This window comes from Sapajus apella, unplaced genomic scaffold, assembly GCF_009761245.1.
Source record: "Sapajus apella isolate SASKATOON/1434 unplaced genomic scaffold, GSC_monkey_1.0 scaffold43, whole genome shotgun sequence".
Taxonomy (NCBI): Eukaryota; Metazoa; Chordata; class Mammalia; order Primates; family Cebidae; genus Sapajus; species Sapajus apella.
The window spans coordinates 12973122-12999437 of record NW_022436983.1 but is presented as its reverse complement, the minus strand read 5'-3'; the positions used below and the strand labels follow the sequence as shown (position 1 = coordinate 12999437).

Genomic DNA, 26316 nt, shown 5'->3' with positions numbered 1-26316 from the left:
TTCATGTGAGATGTTATCTCATTGTGATTTTGATTTTCATTCTCTAATGATCAGTGATGTTGAGCTTTTTCTCATGTTTCTTGGCCACATGAATGTCTTCTTTGGAGAAGTGTCTGTTCATGTCCTTTGCCCACTTTTTAATGGGGTCGGTTTTTTTTTTCTTGTAAATTTGTTTAAGTTCCTTGTAGAGTATTGATAATAGCCCTTTATCAGATAGATAGATTGCAAAAACTTCCTCCCAGTCTGTAGGTTGCCTGTTTGCTCTTATGATAGTTTCTTTTGCTGTACAGAAGCTCTTTAGTTTAATCAGATCCCATTTGTCAGTTTTCACTTTTGTTGCAATTACTTTTGGTGATTTAGTTATGACATCTGTGCCCATGCATATGTCCTGAATGGTATTGCCTAGATTTTCTTCTAGGGTTTTTATAGTTTTGGGTTTTACATATAAGTCTTTAATCCATCTTCAAGTAATTTTTGTGTAAGGCATAAGGAAGGGGTCCAGTTTCAATTTTCTGCATATGGCTAGCCAGTTGTCCCAGCATCATTTATTAAATAGGGAATAGGGAATCTCTTTTTTTTTCTTTTTCCTTTTTTTTTTTTTTTGGCAGGGTCTCATTCTGTTGTCACCCAGGCTGGAGTGCAGTGGCAGGATCTTGGCTCATTTCAGCTTCAACCCCCAGGGCTGAAGTGATCCTCCCACCTCAGACTCCTGACTAGCTGGGACTACATACAGGTACTCACCATCACGCCTGGCTAATTTTTGTATTTGTTGTAGAGATGGAGTTTTGCCATGTTGCCCAGGCTGGTCTCGAACTCCTGGGCTCAAGAGATCCACCGGCCTCAGCCTCCCAAAGTGCTGGGATTACCCCTGTGAACCACCGCACCCATCTCCTTTTCTTACCGACAAGACCTATTAGTCAAATGTATAGAACTTAACTATGAACTCAGCCCCACTGGCTTGGCTAGTGGGCCACACTGGGCCAGTGTGTCCTGAGATAAAACACTCCCCTTGTAAGGATCAAAAGGCAGAATTGTGTCTAATTAAAAGGTTTTTTTTAACATATATATTATAAAAGCACCAATAAGCTCAGAAATGCCAAAAATACAGAAAAATAGAACAAAAATCAATCACCTCTAGTCCATCAGCCCCACCAACCAAAAGATAATAATCATGAACATTTTGATATATTTCCTTCTGATCTTTTTGTTCTGTGAAACATGTTTTATTTTTATTTATTTATTTTTTCGAGACAGAGTCTTGCTCTGTTGCCTAGGCTGGAGTGCAGTGGTGCAATCTTGGCTGACTGCAATCTCTGCCTCCTGAGTTCAAGCAGTTCTCCTGCCTCAGCCTCCCAAGTAGCTGGAATTAGAAGCATGCACCACCACACCCAGCTAATTTATGTATTTTTAGTAGAGACCAGGTTTCCCCATGTTGGCCAGCTGGTCTCAAACCCCTCACCTCAGGTGATCCACCTGCATGAGCCTCCCAAACTGCTAGGATTACAGGTGTGAGCCGCACCCAGCTGAAACATGTTTTAAAAAAATATATTTTAAAAAAGTATATTTGGTGGAATGCTGTCTACCACCTCTCTAGAATAAAATTATCCCTCATTGGTAGCATTTGCCAATTTCTGTGATGTAAATATCCCTAACATGCCAATTTCAGACCACCAGTGTCACTGGACACAGGGTTGGAAGGAGAAGCCCAGAACTGATTGTCACCAAATGGTATGAGCTGGCTCCAGTGCAGCGTGTTGTAATTTAAAATTATTTTTTTTCCTATCTCAAAATCAATACTTATTGTCAATAATTCATAAAACACAGATATATAAAGAAAAAATTAAAATCATGCAGAATCCAATCTGGGCTCCTGCCCACCTGCAGTTAGCCACTGCCAGCATCCTGGTACGTGTCCTAACAGTACCCTCTCTATGGAAAGAGATGTGTACAAAATAACTTTCTAGAGAGTTCAGAAGCCATGTGAATTTATGGCAGCAAGTTTTGGGGAAATACAGAAAAGTCTCTGATATCTCTGAATGGTAATTCAGAGATAATTTTCAAGGATGTTCTTCCAGTCATTTTTCTCCTCTACATTGCTTTAACATGATTAGACTCATTTTAAACACAGTACAGGTACATTCTCATGCCCTGGAGGAAGGCATCATCTAGGAGAAGGGCATTCCCACTGGTAACTTAATAAAAACCCTATTGAAGCTTAAAGAGGTAAAAAATATTATTTTCACTGGCATTGAAAATAGCACTAATGGCTGGGCACAGTGGCTCATGCCTGTGATCCTAGCACTTTGGGAGGCTGAAGCAGGCAGATTGCCTGAGCTCAGGAGTTCGAGACCAGCTGGGCCACATGGCAAAACCCTGCCTCTACTAAAAATACGAAAAATTAGCCAGGCATGGTGGTGCGTGCCTGTAATCCCAGCTACTCGGGAGGCTGAGGCACGAGAATCACTTGAACCTGGGAGGCGGAGGTTGCAGTGAGCTGAGGTTGCATCACTGCACTCCAGCCTGGGCAACAGAGCAAAACTCTGTCTCAAAAAAAAAAAAAAAAGAGAGAGAGAGAGAAAGAAAAAGAAAATGGCACTAAGAATGAAGCTCGAATTATCTGAAGTTTTGGGACACCCAGGTTTTGGGTCCTGAGACCTCCTTTGGGTAATTCCAGATGGTTGGCCCTTCCTCCATCTCCCTTACCCATCTGATGCTCTGCTGGCATGTGAGAACAGGAGTGCCTTTAGGGAGAAAAAATCAGAAAATCTAGCTCTTGCTTAAGCCTAAAAGCTAGTTCATTCCTCGGTTCACATAACTGGCATTTCCTGAGTGCCCACTCTGTGGTTGGGCATCAGGTACAGAAGTGGAGGTGACTGGGTGCCTGCCGAGGAGCTGGACGCAGTGACCACAGCTCAGGGTACAAAGAGTTGAACAAGGGCATTAAATGAGACAATCCATGAAAAGTGGCAGGGCTGTGCCAGGCACATGTGAGTGCTCAGCGATGGTAGCTGCCTGCCCTACCTCCCTGCTCAGAAGAACGTCCCAGGTGGAGAACCACTCAGGGTAGGGGCCCAGGGGAGCGAAGGTGCAGTGCCGGGCTCCTCTGAGCTTCAGCTAAGCAGCCAGCTCCCTCTGCTATAGCTTCCCCCAGATCCCAGACTCTGTGGACCCACATGCTGGTTTTTCTGGTTTGCTTCTGCAGGGCAATTTGCTTATTTCTCTGAAGAACCCTCCAGAACCTGAACAGCCTGTCTCAGACAGAGAGAGGGGAGGCCCACGGTTGTTTCTTGAAATCTGGGTAAGTATTAAAGGTTTCTTTTCCTTCAGAAGCCCTTTGTTAGTGTTTAAAATGGTCTTCTTTCTGAGTTTACGTTGTCTATAATCTCCCCAGTGGGAGGGGGTCTTTATGTGTCTGTCTTAGTCACCACTGTAGTAGGGCTAATATGTGTTTATTAGATTCATTAACCCGTTAACAGGTTAGTATTCATTTATAATTTAGTTTCGCCTCAAGAAAAGGTTTTAAAAATTCTATAGAAATTTTCCACTATTTTTTTTTTTTGAAACAGAGTTTTGCTCTTGTTGCCCAGGCTGGAGTGCGATGGCACGATCTTGGCTCATCGCAACCTCCGCCTGCCAGGTTCAAGCGATTCTCCTGCCTCAGCCTCCCGAGTAGCTGGCATTACAGGCATACGCCACCACACCTGGCTAAATTTTTTTTGTATTTTTAATAGAGACGGGGGTTTCTCCACGTTGGTCAGGCTGGTTGGTCTCTAACTCCTGACCTTAGGTGATCCACCTGCCTTGGCCTCCCACAGTGCTGGGATTACAGGCATGAGCCACAGCACCCAGCCACTAGTCATTTTTTTAGCTTTTTATTTTAAAATAATTATAGGCTCACAGGAAGTTGCAAATATAGTACCAAGAGGTTCCATGTGCCCTCATTCGGCCTTCTGCACAGCCATTGCCTTTACAAGGAAGCCTAACTCAGCTAGACGAACTTGGCCGTGCCAGTGTCAGCCCTTGGCAGCTTCCATTCCCCCCTGATTTCTTCACGCCCACCCATTGTCCAAGCCCCGGCTGCACCAAACATCTTTTTGGTTCTTCAGAAGCGTTTCTCCTCCACCTCTGGGTCTTGACACTTGCTGTTCCCTTTGCCAAAGACATGCCCACCCCACCCCTGTCTGATTCATTCCTTGTTCAGGTCTCAGCTGTACCCTCACCTTCTCCAGGGAGCCAGTGCTGGGTTCAGGGTCGATCCTTCTGTCTCTCATGTTTTCGCCATCCCAGTGTTTATCACACGGATTGTTGTTGTTGTCTGTGTTTTCTGTTTGGTTTTTTTGTTGGTTTTTTGAGAGAGACAGGGTCTTCTTGCCCTGTCACCAGGCTGGAGTGCAATAGTGTGATCATGGCTTACTGTAGCCTCAACTTCCTCAGACTCCTGGGCTTAAGCGTCCTCCTGTCTCAGCCTCTTGAGTCGCGGGGACCACAGGCATGCTCCACCATGCCTGGCTAATTTTTAAATTATTATTATTTTTGTAGAGACGGGGTCTCCCTTTGTTGCCCAGGCTCCTGCAGTCCTCCTGCCTTGGCCTCTGAAAGCTCTAGGATTACAGGCGTGAGCCACCGCGCCCACCGCCACTGTCTATTTACTTGTCTGTCTCTACCGTCACACTGTTTCTTTCCTCTAAGGAATACCTCTCCACCCATCCTGCGACTTCTGCAGGCCTCTGCTGGAATGACACCTTTCACCCACATATTGTAGCCAGCTCCGCTTCACCCCATCACTTCATATCCCCTCACCCTGCGTAACTCTTCCTCCCCCTGACCACTTCCTGAATGGATGCTTACTTTTATGTTGAGGGCTGCCAGGGCATGGATTCGGCAGCCAGACCTCCTGAGTGTGTGTCTTGGTTCTGCCGCTTATTAGCTCTGTGACCTTGACCAATTTAGATCGCTTTGTCATTATATATTGGCATATTATTGCCTGTCTCGCACCAGAATGTAAGCCCCTTAAGAGCAGAGGACTTGTTAGTTTTGTCCTCTGATCTGCCCTAAGGCCCAGAATAGGGCTTCCCACATCCTAGCCCCTTCTTCATTCATCCAGCAAGCATTTCCTGAATGCCTGCAGTGAGCCAGGGCCTGTCCAGAAAGCCAGGGATGCAGCAGTGAAGAAACAACCAGGGAACTGCCTCAAGAAGTTTCTATACTATTTGTATACACAGGTAAACAAATAAGTTAAAAAACCATTATTTTAGATAAGAATGAGTGTTATAAAAATAGAATAGATAGAAGACAGAGATAGGTTGGTACAAAAGTAATTGTGGATCTTGCTATTAAATTGCAAAAACCACAATTACTTTTGCGCCAACATAATACTTTAGCCCGGGTGGTCAGGGAAGATCTCTCAGAGGAGGTCACCTCTGGGCTGAGGCCAGAATGATGTGATGGTCAGGGAAGGGTGTTCCTGGCAGGGAGAGTGGCAGGTGCAAAGGCCTCGAGGGAGTCAGCAGAAAGACAGCCAGTGTGGCTGTAGCGTAGTGAACAAGACCGTTGTGGGGACATGAGATAGAGTTCAGCGGCAGGCAGCCACCGGACTGCACAGGACTTTTAAGTTCGTGCAGTCTTTGGCCTGTGGGCTGCATACGGCCCAGGACGGCTTTGAATGTAGCCCAACACAAATTTGTAAACTTTCTTAAAACCTTATGAAGTTTTCTTGCAATTTTTTTTTAACTCATCAGCTATCATCAGTGTTAGTGTATTTTATGTAAGGCCCAAACCAATTCTTCTTCCAGCGTGGGCCAGGGAAGCCAAAAGATTGGACACCCTTCTTAGGCCATCATACCAGTATTGGGATTTATCCTGATGTAATGGGAGGCCTTTGCGGACTGTTAAGCAAGCTAGTGACATGACTGGTCTATGTGACAAAAAGGCCACTGAGACCACTGTATAGAAAATGCACTGTAGGGGATCAGGAGGAATTGTGTTGAATGAATGAATGAGTTTGGTCTGAGTTTAGCCTTTTTTTTGTTTGTTTGTTTGTTTGTTTTTGAGATGGAGTCTTGCTCTGTTGCCTAGGCTGGAGGGCAGTGGTGCAATCTCAGCTCACTAGAATCTCCATCTGGCAGATTCAGGTGATTCTCTTGCCTCGGTGTCCCGGGCAGCTGGGATTATAGGCACACACCACCACACCCTGCTAATTTTTGTATTTTTGGTAGAGACAGGGTTTCACCATGTTGGCCAGGCTGGTGTCGAACTCCTGACTTCAAGTGATCCACCTGCCTTGTCCTTCCAAACTGCTGGGATTACAGGTGTGAACCACTGTGCCTGGCCACTAATTTTTGTATTTTCATAGAGACAGGGTTTCACTGTGTTGGCCAGGCTGGTCTCAAATTCCCGAACTCAAGAGATCCACCCAACTCAGCCTCCCAAAGTGCTAGGATTACAGGTGTGAGCCGCTGTGCCTAGCCTGAGCTTAGCATTTTGTACGCTAGACACATCTTCATACTCCTGTGGTTAGAAGCAGGCCAGCTCACCCTTCTCTTATCAGAAGGCTGTTTATTATTGAGCTAAGAACTGGCGTGGGGCTCCCCAAACACCAGCCCAATAAAATACTACCTTGGGCTCCTCTGTGTAATAGGTGCAATTAACACAGCCTCCAGGTGGCACATAGGGTTGATTGAATGTAGTGGAAATTGCTGACCTGCTGACATCAGGCTAGTGCTGCCCTTGGCACTGCCCTCAGTTCGTGGTTTACGCTGTTCCCCCTGTCTCCACCACCATGTTCTGCACTGACCCTCTGAGCCAGGGAAATTTGCTGTGATTCTCAAATGTGGGTTCCTGGAGCAACCACTGAGGACAGTCTTGCTGGGTGACTTTGGGCAAGGTGACTTAACCTCTCTGGGCCTTCATTTCCCCATCTGAAACAGAGGAAAGAAGATCTCTGTGCTGGTGGAGAGGAAAGAGCTCCAGGTTTGGAGTCAAAAGTCTGGTTTGGATCTCATCATTTACGGTGTAACTTTGGGGAAATTGGTTGGTCTTTCTGAGCCTGTTCCTTCGTTGTAAGAGGGACTCATAATGGTTCATGTCCTACTTTACACAGTAGTTATAAGAATTAAATGGATTGAAGACTGGGCACGGTGGCTCACACCTGTAATCCTAGCACTTTGGGAGGCCAAGGCAGGTGGATCACAAGGTCAGGAGATCGAGACCATCCTGGCCAACATGGTGAAACCCTGTTTCTACTAAAATACAAAAAGTTAGCGAGATGTGGTGCTGTACACCTGTAGTCCCAGCTACTCAGGAGGCTGAGGCAGGAGAATCGCTTGAACCCGGGAGGCAGAGACTGCAGTGAGCCAAAATCACACCATCGCATTCCAGCCTGGCAACAGTGCGAAATACTGTCTCAAAAAAAAGAAAGAGAAAGAATTAAGGTTGGGTATGGTGGCTTATGCCTGTAATCTCAGCACTTTGAGATTAAAAGAATTAAGGCCAAGATGGTGCTTCACCTGAGGTCACGAGTTCAAGACCAGTCTGGTGAAAACCTTGTCTGTACTAAAAATACAAAAAAAAAAGAATTAAATGGATTGGAAAATGCTTTGCAAACATTGTAAAAGTGTTGGTTTGTTGCTTTTAACTACCTCAGGGTTGTTTTGAAAACTAATGAAATACTTGTTGTGGACAGACTTTTAAAGAACTCCTCTACAGAAGTAATATATTGAGAACAAAAATGTTTGTTGCTCAGCTAGGTGGGAACAAACTTAGGAACCAAGAACAGTATGGAGTGTGGTTTTTCAACTAGAAGGCTCCTGGCCGGGTGATGAATACTTAAAACAGAGCTGGTGGCCAACAGTTCTACCTTTGTCTGCCTGCCATTGAGTGGCTGTGTGATCACAGCCCAGTTACTTCTCTGAGCCTCTGTCCTGATTTGCAAACCGAACATTACAGTCCTACCTGCCTCATAGCGTCCACTGAGACAATGCACGTTAAAATTGCAGCCCCAGTGCCCCGCACCCAGTAATAGCTCAGCAATGTTAGGTCTTATTATTATTAAACCTTTGCTATGTGCCAGGCATCGTACCAAACATTTTATTTATTTGTTTGTTGATTGTTTTATGCATTTAATTTTTAAACAAGCGTTTATATAGCATGAACCCTGTGCCAGGCTCCGTTCTAAGCACTTTATGAATACTAAGCCACATGGGCTGTGTCCTTTGCTACTGACACAACTCTTCTGGGTAGATTCTGGATGGTCCCATCTGTAGGTGAAGAAATCTAAGTACAGAGAGGTTGAGTTTCCCAGGGTACCATATCTACTAAGTGGCGGTGCTTGTTTTCGCACCTGGGTCTGTCTGGCCCTGAGTCTGCATTCATATCCTTGATGCCCTGTAGTTGAGGCTGGCACCCTTCCCTGTACCCTTTCTGGTGGCTCCCAGGGATCTTTCTGCTTCTTGGATGCCTGCTCAGCTTGTCCCCTCTCTCCTCCTTTCTTCCCTCCTCTTCCTCCTTTTCTCCTCCCTTTCTCTTCTCCCCCTGGAAAGGAAGGAAAGAATGGAGGGAAGGAAAAGATGGAGGGAGAACAAAGGGAGACTTTCCTCTTTTTTTTTCCCTTCTTCCTTCCTTCCTTTGAGGTATACCATACACAAAGTGCATAAATCTTAACTGTACAGCTCAGGGAACTTTTAAATATATTTAGACCCACATAATGACCACCCAGGTCAAGACAGAGAACATCTCCTTCACCCAGAAACCTCCTTTGTACCCCTTCTGAGCCAATACTCCCCGCCACATGTAAACCCTCTTCTGACTTCCATCACCATTCTTCAGTTTCGCATAAAGGGAATCCCATGGTAGGTACTCTCTTGTGAATGGCTTTCTGCGTATCATTTTGTCTGAGATTCATCCATGTTGTTGTGGTTTGCTGTAGTTCATCCTTTTTTTCATTGCTGTGTGATGTTTCACAGTGTGACTATGACCATTTACGCATTCTACTGTGATAGACCTGTGGGCTGTTGCCAGTTTGGGACTACTGTGAATGAAGTTGCTGTGAGAACTCATGTATGTGTCTTTTGGTGACATAAGTCCTCATTTCTCAGGAGTGGAATGGCCAAAGCATAGGGAAGACATATGTTTAGCTTTGGTGGTTGTTGTCAAACCATTTTCTTTTTAGTTTTAGCTATTCTGATAGGTGAGTGGTAGTGTCTCATTAGGATTTTAATTTCCATTTCTCTGATGATTAATGATGTTGGAACATCTTTTCATATTTGCTGGCTATTGGGCTATCTTTTTTTTTTTTTTTTTTTAAAGATAACCGGGTTTCATTCTGTAGCCCCTCTGTAGCCTAGGCTGGAGTGCAATGATCATAGCTCATTGCAGCCTCGAACTCCTAAGCTCAAGGGATCCTCTCACCTTAGCCTCCTAAGTAGCTGGAACTGCAGGCATGTGCCACCATGCCCAGCTAATTCTTTTATTTTATTTTTCTGTAGAGATGGAATCTCACTATGCTACCCTGGCTGATCTTGAACTCCTGGGCTCACTCAATCCTTCTACCTCAGCGTATAAAAGCGCTGGGATTAAAGGTGTGAGCCACCATACCGGGCCTGAGGACTACCTTTTATGAAGTATCTCTTCAAGTCTTTTGCCCTTTTTTACATATGCTTCTTTTTCTTTTTCTTTTTCTTTTAGATGGAGTCTTGCTCTCTCGCCCAGCTGGAGTACAGTGGCATGATCTCGGCTCACTGCAACCTCCACCTCCTGGGTTCAAGTGATTCTCCTGCCTCAGCCTCCTGAGTAGCTGGGACTATAGGCGCACACCACCATGCCCAGCTAATTTGTGTGTTTTAGTAGAGATGGGATTTCATCATGCTGGCCAGGATGGTGTCAATCTCTTGACCTTGTGATCCACCCACCTCGGCCTCCCAAGTGCTAGGATTACAGGCGTGAGCCACCGCGCCTGGCCCATTTCTTTTTCTTAATGACTTATTGGAGTTGTTTCTATACTGCGTATAGAAACCTCTGTGGAGAGACATATTGAAGGTACCTCCCTCCGTCCTGGTCTCTAGTGTGTTTTCACTCTCTTAAAGGTGACGAAAAGAAGCTCTTCATTTTAATGATGCCTGCTTTCAACCTTTACAGTTTGTAAGTTCTATGTCGTGCTTAAGTAACCTTTGCCCACCTCTGGAAGCATTTCTCACTGGGGTTTTTCTCCTGCAGGGGCTGGAATGGCCACGTGGAACAGGCCATGTCAGAGGCTGCCTCAGTGTCCCCTGGTAGCCGAGTCCACTGCAGAGGGGGAGCCACACCTACCCACAGGCCGGGAGCTGACTGAGGCCAACCGCTTCGCCTATGCCGCCCTCTGTGGCATCTCCCTGTCCCAGCTATTTTCTGAATATGAGCACAGGTGAGTTCTTCTTTCTTGCAGAAGGAAGGTCATGCTTCTTCAGGGGAACAATTACGGACAGCCCAGCAGCCTGCCAGGCACTACGGGGTGATGCAGAGAGGGGCAAGTCATTGTCCTTCCCTCTAAGGCAGGGGTCTCCAACCGCCAGGCCATGGGCCAGTACCCATCTGTAGCCTGATGGGAATCTGGCCACACAGCAGGAGGTGAGCAGTGGGCAAGCAAGTGTTACCGCCTGACCTCTGCCTCTGGTTCTAAGTGTTTCATGAATTCTAAGCTACATGGGCTGTGTCCTTTGCTACTGACATGGCTCTTCCAGGTAGATACTGGATAGTGCCATCTGTAGGTGAAGAAATCTAAGTGCGGAGAGGTTGAGTTGCGGTGGCATTAGATTCTCATAGAAGCTCAAACCCTGTCGTGAACTGTGCATGTGAGGAATCTGGGTTTGCACGCCCCTTCTAAGAATCTAACTAATGCCTGATGATCTGAGGTGGAACAGTTTCATCCTGAACGCTACCTGTGCCAGGTCCGTGGAACAATGGGCTTCCTTGAAACCAGTCCCTGGTGTCAAAAAGGCTGGGGACTGTTGCTCTAAGAAACTCACAATCTGGTAGGGGGATAAGCCGTCCCCTCATTCAGTTATTCACTCATGTATACCTTTACCAAGCATTTTTTGTGCACCTACTGTATGCCAGGTATGATTTGAAGTACGTGGATGGTAGATGTGAGTGAGACAGATACCATCCCCCAATCAAGTAGGACACCGTCCAGGAGGGGATAAGATATTAATATTCATTCATTCATGAAACATACATTTGTTGAGTACTGTGTGCTGGGTGAAGCACATGGCCCTGTGGAGGAAACAAAGACAAGCAAGGCCCAGCTCCTGCCCTCAAGGTGCTTACATCTAGGTGGGGGCACCAGGGTGGCTGATTGTAGCAGTGGACAGATACAGATGAGTGAGTGCCGTGATGGGTTTAAACAGGAGATCATGGGAGCAAAAGGATGACATTGTTCTATTTCTTGTCTATCATTGACAGTATCTCCTGTGTGTGTGTTTAAATCACATATTAGGAGTCAGAATAGCGGAACTGTTAAGAGCATGGGTTTGGACCTTAAAAAAATTCTAGAGGGGGCCGGGCGAGGTGGCTCATGCCTGTAATCCCAGCACTTTGGGGGGCCAAGGCGGGCCGATCACCTGAGGTTGGGAGTTCGAGACCAGCCTGACCGACTTGGAGAAACCCCGTCTCTACAAAAAATACAAAATTCGCAAGGGCATGGTGGTGCATGCCTGTAACCCCAGCTACTCCCGAGGCTGACACAGGAGAATCACTTACACCTTGTCTGTACTAAAAATACAAAATTAGATGGGCGTGACAGCACACATTTGTAATCCCAGTTACTTAGGAGGCTGAGGCAGGAGAATGGCTTGAACCTGGGGAGCAGAGGATGCAGTGAGCCGAGATCATGTCATTGCACTCTAGCCTGGGCAACAAGAGGGAAACTCTGTCTCAAAACCAACCAGCCAAACAAAAAAACCCAGCAGCCCCGGTACGCCATGTGTAAGATGGGGTAGGATGAAAAGGGGTGTTTGATGCCCTTGCTCAGTGAGCGGCCTGTGCATGGTCAGTACTCAGGGATATAACCACTGGAGAGGGGTAACCTCTGCAGCAGGTGCACATAGCCTCTGGGGTCCCAGAGACGTAGGCTTGAATCTGGAGCTGTCACTTAACCTCTCTGGATCTAGGATTCCTTATCTCTAGAGTAGAGGTAAACTAGTACCTCCCTTCCTTGTGGGGCCATGGTGAGAATTAAGCAACTCCAGGTGTACGAAGCTCTCAGCACAGGGACTAACGGACAGTTGCTCCGATTGTTATCTGTTGTCATTGTTGCTGTTGATTTTCCTATATTTCCACTAGACCAACAAACACACTAGTAGCAATTACCAAACCCCTGCCGATCTAAAATGCTGCTTCTTATCTGATAAATTGCTGTGCTGGTACTTTCCATATATATTTTTTAATTTATTTGACCATGGAGAGAAACACGTTACTATCTAGTGCTTTGTAGGTACCGGGTATTGTTCTAAGCACATGACACATACTTAGTTACTTAGTTAATCCTTTCAACAACCCTATGAAATGGGTTTCATCATCTCCACTGTTTTACAGATAAGGAAACTAAGGCCCAGAGAGGTGAAGTAACTTGTCCGGGATCACACAGCTCGTGGCAGAGCTGGGATTTGAACCAGTCTATGCTCTTTGTCCCTGCCCTCTTGTTAAGAGATTCTTCTCTGTATCCAAAACTTCCTTCATGGACAGCAGGGCCAGGCCATGCTCTAGCCCTTGGCCCTGAGCCCTTTCTATATATAAATCCGCCTCTAAGTGATATTCAGTTCACTTAGCCATCCCCTCCCCAAATACATACTGCATTACCACCCCAAGGTAATCCCAGTAAATTGCAGTGGGGCGAATTATAATCATCGTGGTAGCAGTAGCTAATATTTATCCAGAGTTTACTGGTGCCAGACAGTGTTACCATGCCATTTAATCTTCCCACCTCACCTGTGAGGCAGGTCTTGTTATTATCCACATGTTATTTCAGAGGGAAATGAAGCTGAGAGGTAAAGTGAGGACACAAAGCCAGTTTCTAGGGGAACCAGGACTCCCCCAGGTGGTTGGACTTCAGAGTCCAACTCAACCTCATCCTCCACCGCCTCCCTCTGTTGCCTTGTAAATAAAAATAATGAGGCTAGCTAACATTCGTTGAGCATCTACTACACACCAAGCTCACTTTGGGCGCTTAATATTTATCATCTCGCCTCATCCTCAACCAAACTTATGAAGTTGGTCTCTTGAACCCATTTGGCAGATAAGGACACGGAGGCACAGAGAGGTCATTACACTTTCCCATGATGCTCTCTGCTCAGATTCCCCTTCAAAAATGAAGGACTTTCACCCCCAGCTGCTGGCAAGGCTGCCCGCACAGCTCTGAGCTGTCTGTACCTTTTTGGGCCTGCCTCAGCTAAAGGGAGTCCCCTTGCCCGAGGTTCTGCCCCCTCCCTGGGCATTCGATAACTGGCTGATGCACAGCTGTAAAGCCCTGGCCCTCTTGCCCCGCTGGGGGCAGTTCTGAAGGGTTATCCCATCTTTGGAACTCCCTGCAGGGTGTGCTGAGACCTCCCTCGAGACTGTATCACAGCTCAGCTGCTCCCTCTGCCCAGCCCTGCTTCCTCCCTTCCCTCCCCGAGGTGTTGATTCCAAGGGGAACCCTCATCATCTCCATTTCAGGGCAGCTTCTCAGGAACCCACCATAACAATGTGAGGCCAGGATTTATTTTATTTATTTTATTTTTTTTTTATTTTTGAGACAGAGTCTTGCTCTGTCACCTAGGCTAGAGTGCAGTGGTGCGATCTCAGCTCACTGCAGCCTCTGCCTCTGGGTTCAAGCGATTCTCGTGCCTTAGCGTCCCATGTAGCTGGGACTACAGCACATGCCGCCATGCCCAGCCAATTTTTGTACTTTTAGTAGAGATGGGGTTTCACCATGTTGGCCAGGCTGGCCTTGAACTCCTGATCTCAGGTCATCCACCTGGCTCCACTTCCCAAAATGCTGGGATTACAGGCATGAGCCACTGTGCCCAGCCGAGGCTAGGATTTGATCCCAGGTTCTTCACCACTTCCATCAAGGCCCAGGCCCCACTCTAAGGAATGTGATAGCTGGGCCACGTGGTGAAGAGCAGGGGGCTCCTGACATTGCCCCTATCACCTGGAAGCTCTGCTTGTTTCTGAGAGGCCTGAGTCCACGTATGCCCTACAGGGCAGAACCCAGTGCTGGAGTTCCAAGGCAGTGCGGTTTGAGGCAGGCTGGGACTCTGATTTTGGAGACAGACATGGCATCTGGGTGTCAGCCTTTTCCAGGGAGTGGTATCATCACCTCTTAAGTGAGTCTCCTGGCCCACATCCCCTGGCCCACCTGCCACCCGGCTCACACCTGCTCCACAGAGGTGGCTGTGTCAGAAGTCTGGTGTGGACTCTGCCATCGTGCCCCCAAATAAGAGCTCCCCACCTCTGTGTCTCAGCTCAAAGGCCTCCTTCTCCCCTAGAGCAGCCCCATCCATCCTCCCCTGGGGGCCCCTATAGGACTGCACTCAAATGCCAACTATGGACAGAGACCGGCGGTGGCAGTGCACATGGAGGGCACTCTTCCCTTCACTTCTTCCACTTCCGCAGCAGCCAGTGTTTTCCAAAGAGCACATCCTTGGCAACGTCCAGGAGAGCAGATTGCCTTCTCTGGGAAGCCTTTTCTGGTGGCTGCCGTCACCTCTACAGGTGGATTCAGGGCTCTGTCTGTGGGCTGCACTGTCTGCTACCTACCTCTGTCCTAGGGTACCACAACGGCACTGGGCTCACTTGGTTACTTGAGGGTCAACCGTGCTGTGAGCTTCCTCAGATACCAGGTTTTGTCATCTATTCCTGAGCCCCTGGCACAGCCCAGGCCCAGGGCATGCAACCAGTCACCATCCATTGCCCTCGTTGCTTACAGCCTCTTTGATAAACGTTTTGGTGAGAGAAAAAAACCAGTATCCACATCACCCAGACCAGGCGCGGTGGCTCACACCTGTAGTCCCAGCACTTTGGGAGGCAGAGATGGGCGGATCACCTTAGGTCAGGAGTTCAAGACCAGCCTGACCAACGTGGTGAAACCCTGTCTGTACTAAAAATACAAAAAATAGCTGGGTGAGGTGGCAGGCACCTGTAGTCTCAGCTACTTGGGAAGTTGAGGCAGGAGAATAGCTTGAACCCGGGAGGCGGAGGTTGTAGTGGGCCGAGATTGTGCTGTTGCACTCCAGCCTGGGCAACAGAGCAAGACTACATCTCAAAAGAAAAAAAATGCACATCACTCACGATGAGGTCTTTGACTGTCTCTATGTTTGAGGGATCACAGCCACTAAGTCATGCACGTGCCAGCCATTCACATCCGTGACCACAACTAATCTACACTTCCCAGTGGCTGAGCTCCGAGGATCATGGGAACTAAGCCATGTCTGCCTTGCAGCTCCTTCTGCACAGAGTTCATGGCGGGCCTGGTGAAGTGGCTGGAGTTGTCCGAAGCTGTCTTGCCAACCATGACTGCTTTTGCGAGCGGCCTGGGAGGTGAAGGAGCAGATGTGTTTGTTCAGATTTTACTGAAGGACCCCATCTTGAAGGATAACCCGATGTTGATCATTCAGGTACACTCAACACCTGGTGGTGGCTGCTACGGACAGCAGAACAAATCATTTTCTTTCAGTGTCAGCCTAAAAATCACATCTAGTTGGGGGGAGCAGTTGGAAGATCAGATAAGTCATAATATCATATCATGATCATAGCTGATGTTGAATTATCATTATTGAATATTTACTCTTGACTTAATGTGCATGCAGTGCTTATTATGTGCTAGTGCCTTTTCAAAAACTAACTCATCTAAATCTCAAAGTGACCTCATGAGGTGAGTAGTAAGACCGTCCCCATTTCATAGTTGAGAAAACATAGACACAAAGAGGTTCCGTAACTTGCCCAAGGTCACACAGCTGGTAAGTGGCAGAGCCAGGATTTGAACACTGGTAGTGTGACTCCAGAGCCCGCATTCTCCTAAGCTGTGGTGCCTCTTTTCAGAAGCTGAAGCTTTGCTGTGTGCCCCTGAGCCTGTCACTTACCAGCTCTGCGTGCAGTTAAAGCAGATAGAAGCTTGAGGCACAGACTGTTGGTGGGGAAAATACATGGATTTAAAATAGCCCCTTCCCCTCCTTACCTCACTCTCTGAAGTCCTCCTGTATTTCTTTCTTTCTTTGCTTGCCTGTTTATTATCTGAATAATTATCAATTCTTATAATAATTATCAATATTATCAATTCTAGAATCTAGGGCAGTGGCTTTTTGTCTGTCTTGTTCTACCACTTGGTAGGAGTCAATATTTGTCAAACAAGTGGGCTGATTGTATATCAGCTTTGTTACTGATACCTGTTACCTTTTCCCTCAGGACCTTCTGAGCTTCTCACTCAAGGATGGTAAGTTGATTTTCTAAGCTCTGTAAATGCTGGGTTCCCATCTTCACCCTTGGCTCTAGAAGCTAGTGAGAGGTGCCGCCACCTGGGGCCGGGTCCCCCGTGGCTTTTTGACTTCAGGAAGGAAATGGAACCTCAAGTCACTGGTGAGCTGGCGAGCCCTTCGTTCATGCCAGGACCGCTTGGTGCTTCTCTGAGTTTATTTCACTTACTCCTCACAACAGGCCCACGGTTTTACCTCCTAAGTAACTATTGAATCTGGCTCCTTCCCATCTCCACGAAGGCCCCTGGTCTGAGCTACTATCGCCCCTCCTGGATAACATCAGGGCCTGCTCACTGGCCTTCCTGCCACCACTCTGGCTAGCAGTTTCTCCCCACTCTGCAGCTAGAGGTGGGGTTTAACCACATGAAAGAACGCCCCAGTGTTCTTTTCAAAGGCCTGCCTGACCACGCCACCTCCCTGCTGACTGCCTCGAAGTGGCTCCCTCTGCACTCGGGATCAAAAATCAGCCCCTCCGGTGTGATTCTCAGGCCCTAGTGGGTGGGCCCCTGTCCTGTTCCAGCCTCACCTCTGCTTTCAGTCCCCCTGCAGTGGGTGTCCACCTCCAGCAGCTCCCTGAGCATGTGTGCTTTGCAGATTTGCACGCACCCCTGGGCATGTGCGCTTCGTGGCTTTAACATGCACCCCTGGGCGTGTGCGCTTCGCGGCTTTAACACACACCCCTGGGCGTGTGCGCTTCGCGGCTTTAACACGCACCCCTGGGCGTGTGCGCTTCGCGGCTTTAACACGTACCCCTGGGCGTGTGCGCTTCGCGGCTTTGCACAAACCCCTGAGCTCGTGTGCTTTGTGCACAGCAGCATTTTTGCACACACCCTTCCTCTGGCTGGAAATCTCCTCCTGCTCCTCTTTGCCTACTTACTTTTGACTTTTCCTTTGTCCCTCTGCTCAGTCATCACCTCCCGAAAGAAGCCTTCTGGGTCTTCGGACTTGCACACTCTCCAGGCACCACGTTGACCATTGTCACAGCTGTGCCCCTAGTTACGTGATTCTTGGATTGGTAACTGGCTTCCCACCAGACCACAGGGCACCATTTGGGCAGGATCTGTGTCTGGTTTTGTTTACTTCCTGGGCTTGACCCAGCACCTGGCACATCATACACACTTGGTAAATATCTGTTGACTGAATTAATGAGCTAGAGCTGATGGCTCCATCTCGTGGATCAGGCAGTCAGGTGAGAGTGATCAGGCAATTTACCCAAGGTTGCTCAGTACACGGCAGCACAGGACTCCGCCTGTGTTGGTTTCTCAGGGCTGCTGTAACAAATTCCCACAAACCGAGCAGCTTAAAGCAACAGACATCTCTTTCCTCACAGTGCTGTTGGCCAGGAGTCTGGAACCAAGGCGTCAGCAGGATCACAGCCACTCTGAAGGCTGCAGGGGAGAACCCTCTGTGCCTCTTCCAGCTTCTGATGGCTCCAGATGTGCCTTGGCTTGTGGCTGCCTCACTTTAGTCATTTTTGTTTGTGTGGTTAGTTGGTTGGTTTTGTTTGTTTGTTTTTTGAGATGGAGGCTTACTCTCGCCCAGGCTAGAGTGCAATGGTGCAATCTCAGCCCACCGCAATCTCTGTCTCCCAGGTTCAAGTGACTCTCCTGCCTCAGCCTCTCTAGTAGCTGAGACTACAGGTGTCTACCACTATACTCCGGCTAATTTTTGTATTTTTAGTAGAGACAAGGTTTCACCATATTGGCTAGGCTGGTCTCAAACTCCTGACCTTGTGATCCACCCGCCTCAGCCTCCCAATGTGCTGGGATTACAGGCATGAGCCACAGCGCCTGGCTCACTTCAGTCTTTGTCTTCATCTTCCTATGGCCTCATCCTTTCCCCTTTCCCCTCCTCTGTATGTCTTTTATGAGGACTCTTGTGTAGGGCAATCTCATCTCAAGATTTTAAACTTAATTATATCTGCAAAGACTCTTTTTCCAAATAAGGTCACATACATAAGTTCTGGGACACAGATGTGTCTTTTTGGGTTGGGGAGTACCATTCGGCTCTCTATACCAGGATTCCTCAATCCCCCAGGCCACCGACTGGTACCAGTTCATGGCCTGTTAAGAACGGAATGTTAGTCAAAACCTTGGCATGCACTAATGGAATGTTAGTCAAAACCTTGGCAGATTTTACCCTCGGGGATTGGGGAATTGAGGCATCCCCATGGGAATTTAATAATACCTCATATCTAAATAAACCAGGCTTTGATAATGTCTGGGAGATGCCTTTGGTTTATCTGACAGCTTCACCAGCGTCAGCAGGTAACAGGAATAGCTTTAGTGGCACACTGGGACCCAATGGGAGCAGGTGCCAGGTCTCCAAAGGTCCCCTGAGGTCAGAGGTAGGTAGACCCTCAAATCACCTAGACCACCCTCTTATGTAGATGGGGAAACTGAGGCTCAGAGAGGGGAGTGGCTTGCTGACAGTTGTCATGTCTGACCTCTTTATCTGTTCTAACGAATAGCCAGGGACCAAGAATCGGGAGCATTTTGGGCATTGATTATATTACAATTCAAGCCCCACCTTGGCAAGTTACTGAATGTCTCTGTGCTTCGGTTTCCCCAGGTGTCCAGGGGAGTAACAGTGGTCTCTACCTTACAGGGTGGCAGTGAGGATCACATGAGCGAATCTGTGTAGAGTCCCAGCGCGGAGCTGGCAGGCAGGGCGCAGGCCATGAGTGTTGCTGGGGTGATGGTGGCCATGGTGAAATGGGATAACCCTGGAGTTGGGGAACCTGGATTTTCATCCCATCTCTGAGACTCTTGCATGTGGCCTTGATCAAGTCGCTTAACCTCTCTGAACTGCGATTTCAAGTACAAATAAGGGACAAGGGCCAAATGTTCCATGAAAACATGATTTCTTAAACTGTCTGGAGTTCTAAGAACATGATCTTGTAAGTCATGTCAAGATCCTTACACGGGTCTTGTAAGGAAAAGGTTGGTGTCGTGGATGGGCCAGTTGTCCAGGTCCTTCCCTGCAAGCATCATGAGGGCAGTGCCCTTGTTGGGGCTGTTTACCATTGCATCCCAGCAAGTGCAGCACAGAGGACGGACGCATCGTGGGCCTTAGTATTTGTTGGATGGAGGGAAGAAGGGAGGGAGCAATAGAAGCATGGGTGGGCGATCCTTCTTTGGAGAATGAGCTTAGATGCTGAGCAGCGTGGTTTGCTGAATGTCTTCCTTCTGCAGAGATTGACGGGGGCAGAGGAGGAGGCTCTCTGTGCTGCTGGATTTCTCCCTGGGTGTGAGACGGGCTGATTAGTCACGGAGTCAGCCCAGGAAATCAGTATGAAAAGCTGCATTTCTCAGAACTTCCTGGAAGGTTGACCTTTACTGAGAGTTGGGATCTTAGTCACCGAATGATGCGTTATTGGCAGCTGGGTGGGATTTTTTGCGTGTGCTAATCATTTCTTTCTCCTCACCTAGTAGCAACCCATGACACGCTTTGCCCACACAACCGAAAAAATAAGTCTTTTACATGATGAAAGTCAAACTAAATCTGAGCTGATAACTCTCAACCCACACACTATTGATGCTTGGGGCTGGGTCATTCTGTTGCGGGGGACTGCCCTGGGTGACGCAGGCTGTTTAGCCGTATCCCTGGCCTCTACCTACCAGGTGCCAGTAGACATTCCTGAGTTGTGATAACCGGAATGTCCCCAGACATTGCCAGATGTCCTCTAGGAGGCAAAACTGAAAATATGTCCATCTCAGGTGGCGCTGGTTTATTTGCATTTAGTGATCTTCCTAAGTTCTTCTAGTTGCTCTTCTAGGCTGCTGACACAGATTGTGAGTTATTACAGACTATATGACGGTCAGATCTGCCTCTGTGGCTGGTACTGTTACCCGCTCTTACAGGGAGGAAAATGAAGGCTCAGCAGGTTGTGAGTAGTTCAGGATTACATTTCAAAGTCAGCTTCAAAACTCCATTTAAGGCCAAGTGTATCTCACCGCGAACTCTGTATTGGTCCCTGGGAGACTTCAACTGTGTCATGATTTTTGGCTTCTGATCTCTGAATCCAAAGGGAGGATCACCTTGAGGCCGTGGAACTATAGAAGGCACGTGCTGCACTTGAGCCACTGCACTCTCCACCGCAGACTTGGCTCTACTTTCTGGCCTGGTATTTATTACTGGATTGCAAACCTTGCCTCCCTGATGAATCAGAAAGGCTTGAGCTGTGGTAAATGCAGGTACTGTCACCTGGCTGCTGGGTTCTCCATCAGCATCCTTGAGAGTCATACAGTTTATTATCCATTCCACGAATAAGAACTGACACCTGCTGTGTGTGCCCGGCCCCATGCGAGGCACTGGGAGTAATCCTAATAGCAGATGTTTGTTGAGTGTCTGCTGTATGCCTGGCACTGAGCTCAGTGCTTTCTTTATAGGAACCAATTCATTTAAACCCCACAAGGACCCTTGGAGGTAGATGCTCTTACTGTTCCCATTTTACAGCAGAGGAAACTACAGCAGAGAATGAAATAGCCTGCCCAAGCTGGAAAGTGAGGAGTTAGGATTCCAACCAGGCCTTGTGGCTCCTGAGTTCTCCTCTTACCTGCTGTTCCGCTTCCCACATGGGGATAAGTGGAGACCTCACCCCTGCAGCTGACTTTAAGAGGGTGGATAAGGCCTGAATGAAGGGCGGGTGCCCATGCGGCAGGAACCAGAGGAGCAGCCGATCTTACTGATCGTGCATCTGAGAAGGTGGAGATGGGAGGGTCTCAGAAGCAGCCCCTTCTCTCTCCCCTCTGCTCCAAGACTACTGGTGTTGAAGTAAGCTTGTGGCTGCCTTAAAGCCCTTAATCGTCCTAAGCCGTGAGGACAAAAGGCAGGAATCAACCCCAAGACATCCAGAGTTAAACTGCCCTGTGAGGGCTCTGCATCCAGGCTCAGCCTCTCAAAGTGGGGACCCTGGGCACACAACGGGGCTTAAACCCAGTGCTCAGCAATGGATAGGGTGTATGGGACTGAAATACCATGTGGTTTCTTCTTTATATGGAAAAAATTCATTGAGGGTAAGAATGGGACTATGTAATAAATATTCTAGAAAAAGTATGTAATTAGAAAAGTTGGTAAATTGGGCTGGGCATGGTGGCTCACGCCTGTAATCCCAGCACTTTGGGAGGCCAAGGCGGGCAGATCGCCTGAGGTCAGGAGTTGTAGACCGGCCTGACCAACATGGAGAAACCTTGTCTCTACTGAAAATACAAAATTAGCCGGGCGTGGTGGCACATGCCTTTAATCCCAGGTACTCAGGAGGCTAAGGCAGGAGAATCACTTGAACCTAGGAGGTAGAGGTTGCAGTGAGCTGAGATGGTGCCACTGCACTCCAGCCTGGACAACAAGAGCAAAACTTCATCTCAAAAATAAATAAATAAATAAAATAAAAGTTGGTAAATGGATAGTAGTGTGGTGGGCAGGTAAGCAGTTGTATTAGTGTGACCTGCGAGGTATGTCCTACGACCCAGGGAGAAGAGGGGAAAAGGGCCCCTGCCCTGGCACAGCAGCCGACAGCCTTGCCCTGGCACCCTGGCTCAGAGAGTGGTTTCTTAGCAGGTACAGGATGGAGGACACATGGCAATTCCCCATAAAGTAATATCAGCCACCTTGTCTTGGGCACTTCCTGTGTCCCAGGTGCCAGCCAAGCTTACCACATCCATCCTCTTATTGCCCCTCAACAAAAGCCAGATCAAAAAGATATTGTTGACCGGGCATGGTGGCTCGTGCCTGTATTCCCAACACTTAGGAGGTCGAGACGGGCAGATCACTTGATGTCAGGAGTTTGAGACCAGCCTAGGCAACATGGTGAAACCACATCTCTACTAAAAATACAAAAATTAACTGGGCATGGTGGCGGGCGCCTGTGATACCAGCTACTTGGGAGGCTGAGGCACAAGAATCACTTGGACCCAGGAGATGGAGGTTGCAGCGAGACAAGATCGTGCCACTGCACTCCAGCCTGGGTGACAGGGCAAAACTCCATCTCAGAAGAAAAAAGAAAAACATATTCTTATTTCCCCTATGGCAGATGAGGAAACGGAGGCTTAGAGGGGTTAAGAGACTTACTGAAGCCATTCAGCTAGTAGGAACTCAGATCAAGGTTTAAACCCAGGTCTGCGTGATAAACGCTGAAGTTTCTGCTTCTGGGTTCCTTCGCTTTGGTCTGGAGGGCAGCCCCCAAAGGGCGGGGATTGACCATGATCTTTTCCAAAGGTGTGGGCTCTCCCAGCAGGTATGAGGTCAACCCCGACCCACCGCCCCTGCCTTCATGCTCAGAGATGGAGCCATTGCTGGGAACAGGCTGGTTCAATGCCTTTCAATAGGAGGCTGTTCAGCCCCCCTGTCTTACCCCCCGCTCCTGATTTGGGGGATTTGAAAAGGTGGGGAGGGTCAGGGTTGTTATCAAAACTTGCAGGTGCCATGGGCATTTAGGACCAAGTTCCCAGGTGCTGCTGTCCTTTGAGGCATAAAAGTGTTAGGTGATGCAGTACGGCATGCAGTTGCTTCTGTATTGAGAGATGCTGGGTGGGTGAAGGAATCCTGTCGTGAACACACAGCCTGGCTCTGGACATGCCCCTTGCTCTTCCTGAAGCGGGGGGACCAGCCTCTTTCAGGAGCTCCCACAGTATGTGGTTGTGTGTCTGGGGTGGGCATGAGGGCTAATCCTGCAGTTCTGGGTGGCTGGCACACTCCTGCCCGCTGGTGGCAGAGCCGAGATCCCTGGGTCACCCTCCTCAATCCCCCATCTTTCCAAAGAACTGTTCTACTGTGATAATGTAACTGTTAGATGCACCTGTGACCCATGACCTAGGGCTGCCCCGAGATTGTATGTATACCCCATGTGCATACAATACAGGATTCACAACTGGCCAAACGGGAGTGTCCTAGGACACCAAACTCACTCAAGAGGAGGGGATTTGCCTTTAAAAGACAGTCACTGTGGAATGAGCAGCAATGTTAGCATCAGATAATTTGGATTATAATCCAAGCTCCAGCACTCTCTAACCTGTGTGACTTTGAGAAAGTTTATTACCTATTCTTTCCTCATGTGCAAAATGCAGCATCCTAGTGACAACCTCCTAGGACCATTGGGAGGATTCAAAATCACAAATGCAAGCTCCTTCCATGAGGCCTGCTGCTCAGGATGCTGGGTTCCCTCCCCTGAAGAGGTGGCAGGAGAAGCATCATGCTGTGCCTACAGGCATGAGCACATCCAGACCATCTCAGACTGGGATGAGCACATTTGCAGGAGGGGAGCCCACTGCTCTGTTTCTTGGGGCAGGAATCACCTGTTTCAGAATCACTGGGAGCAGGAGTGTTGTTAAAAGTACAGATTCCTAAGCCCCACCCCAGACCTCCTGCATGTGGGACTAAGGACGCTGAAATTCCACAAGCTCCCTGGGACCTTTATGTTCCCCAAACACTAAGAACCACTGTCCCACTGTGAGTCTCAAGTCTCCACATGGCCCTGTTGCTATTGGGCTGTTTCAAGTCCGTTTGACCTTGGACTTTTGAAGGTCTCTTCTTGTGAGGAGGAACAGGTACCCTGAGGCTGACCCTCAGATCTCTGAGCTGGAAAGGACCTCAGGAGACCAGCCCCTTCGGTCCTTCTAGTGGGGTCCAAAAGCCCGGGCCTGGGCACCGGACTGGAATGTACACAGCTCTCAGGGGCAGCTGGGGGAATCTCGCAGCACCCACTCTCATGGTTTGAGGGAGATCACCGGCTAACCCAAACTTAGAAGGAGGCCAGAAGGAAGGAACACAGGCTGGAAGCATGGGTGGGCTTGGGAGAGAGGTGTGTGGCTGGAAGACAGTGTTCTGTTAGCTCATGCACCTGCTTCCCATGTCGTGGTGTGGGAAAGGGGAGGCAGTCAGGTGTTCAGCCTCTGAGCCAGGCTGCCACTTTACTACTCACTGGCTGGGTGAACGTGGGGCAGCGACCTAAGTGCTCTGCACCTCACTTTCCTCTTTGAGAAGATGGAGTTTCTAAAGTACCTGCCACTTCAGAGGGTCATAAGGATTCAATAAGCCAATATGTCCAGAGAGTGTAGTGCAGAATCTGATCCAGATGAGTAGTCAGTAAATGATGCTTCCAGATTAATAGGATTATTGATCATAGGATGTTTCTGCCAGAAGGGGATACATATTTCATCCAGCAGAACTCTCCCGCCATTTCGATCTCCCGCAGTGGAGGTCCACCCGCTGAGTCATTCATTCATTTCTACAAATACTCCATTCTTCTTGCATACAAAGATGATTGAAGCTCTGCTTTGTTTTTGGCATGGGCTGAGGAGCTAGGGATGCACAGTGGATTTGGAGCTTATATTTTATATTCTAGAAGAAGAGGAGACAAGTAGGCAAATACAAAATACATATAGTTGTTTTAAATGGTGATAAGAAGAAATGGCTGGGTATGGTGGCTCATGCCTGTAATCCCACCATGCACTTTGGTAGGCAAAGGTGGGTGGATCGCTGGATATATATATATAAATTATCTGAGCATGGAAGCACATGCCTGTAGTCCCAGCTACTCAGGAGGCTGAGGTGGAGGATCACTTGAGCTCAGGAGGTTGAGGCTGCAGTGAGCCAAGATCGTGCCACTGCGCTCCAGCCTGGGTGACAGTGAGACCCTGTCTCAAAAAAAAAAAAAAGAAGAAGAAATAACTCATAATAAGAGATTAGGAAGCAGTAGACTGTCAGGGAGGGCTCCTCCAAGAAGATGACATTTGCAGAAGGAACTGAGTGATGAGCGTATCTAGATATCTAGAAGATACACTCATCACTCAGTTCCAGGCATTGTAAAGCCTCTGACATTTGTGGCATGCGCCTATAGTCCCAGCTACTTGGGAGGCCAAGACGAGAGGACTGCTTGAGGCTAGGAGTTTGAGGCCAGCCTGTGCAACATAGCAAAACCTCCATTTCTTTAAAAAAAAAAAAAAAGACAATGACATTTAAGGATAATTCACCACCGTAAGAGAAGACCCCACTGGGGAGGAGAGAGGCGTTAACCCAATAATCTACTCTCCCCTAGTCCCCTGGAGGAGCAGAACTCAGAGGGTACCAGAGAGGGAGAGGGAGTCTCAGGTGGAGGTGGGAGGCAGGGAAAGGTCTTCTGTGTGCCGGGGGCAGGTGGACACAGCACAGAACCCTGGCAGGAAAGGGAGATCTTCGGTCAGCTAATGATTCAATACATCTTAACTGTGCACCTACTAATTTCCAGGCATTGTCTCAGGCCCTGGGAGAACAGCAAGGAACAAGGCAAAGGTCCCTGCCCTTGTGGGACAGGCATTCCGATGGGGAGAGCCAGACAATAAACCTATACAGGGAAATGAGGTAATGGAGACGGGGTGACTGGGGGGGCTGAGCTATTCTAATTCAGGAGCCTCTGGCTTCTCTAAGGAGGTGATATTGGAGACCTGAGTGAGAGATCTGGGGGGAGGAGCTTCCCAGATATCGAGAACAGCAAGTGCAAAGGCCCTGAGGCAGCCCTGAGCTTGGCTTCTTGCCTGAAGCAGGGACGGGTAGAAGGTGAGGTAGGAGAGGGTGGCAGGAAGGGGCTAGATAATGTGCAGCCTTACAGACCATGGAAAGAAATGTGGACTTTACTCTGAGTGCACTGGGGAGGCGTCAGCGAGCTCTAAGCCAGGGAGAGGACACGATCGGTTTGGTGACTTTAAAGATGCTCAGTGGCTGCTGTTTGGCAAATGGAGTGTGGAGGCAAGAGTGAAAGAGGAGAGAGCGGTGAGGCAGCTGTGGCTGGAGAGTGATGGCCGTGGCGGTGGCAGTGGAGATAGAGTGAAGTGGTCAGACCCAGCATACGTCCTGGAGGTGC

At 48.4% G+C, this 26316-nt stretch overlaps 1 protein-coding gene across 6 annotated transcripts in view; it reads left to right on the top strand.

Annotated features, from left to right (window-relative positions):
* Window positions 1-26316, top strand: part of TMCO4 (transmembrane and coiled-coil domains 4) — a 108830-nt gene that overhangs the window by 8594 nt on the left and 73920 nt on the right. Inside the window, exons 1-5 of one of the 6 annotated variants that reach the window (XM_032300650.1) lie at window positions 694-733; window positions 3203-3298; window positions 10210-10396; window positions 15452-15626; window positions 16414-16441. In XM_032300650.1, coding sequence (XP_032156541.1) covers window positions 10218-10396; window positions 15452-15626; window positions 16414-16441 — 382 coding nt within the window. In that variant the 5' untranslated portion in view covers window positions 694-733; window positions 3203-3298; window positions 10210-10217. Of the gene's footprint in view, window positions 1-693; window positions 734-2599; window positions 3299-5128; window positions 5223-10209; window positions 10397-15451; window positions 15627-16413; window positions 16442-26316 lie in introns of those variants that run through there. The other 5 variants (XM_032300651.1, XM_032300648.1, XM_032300647.1 and 2 more) reach the window with 5 other exon arrangements.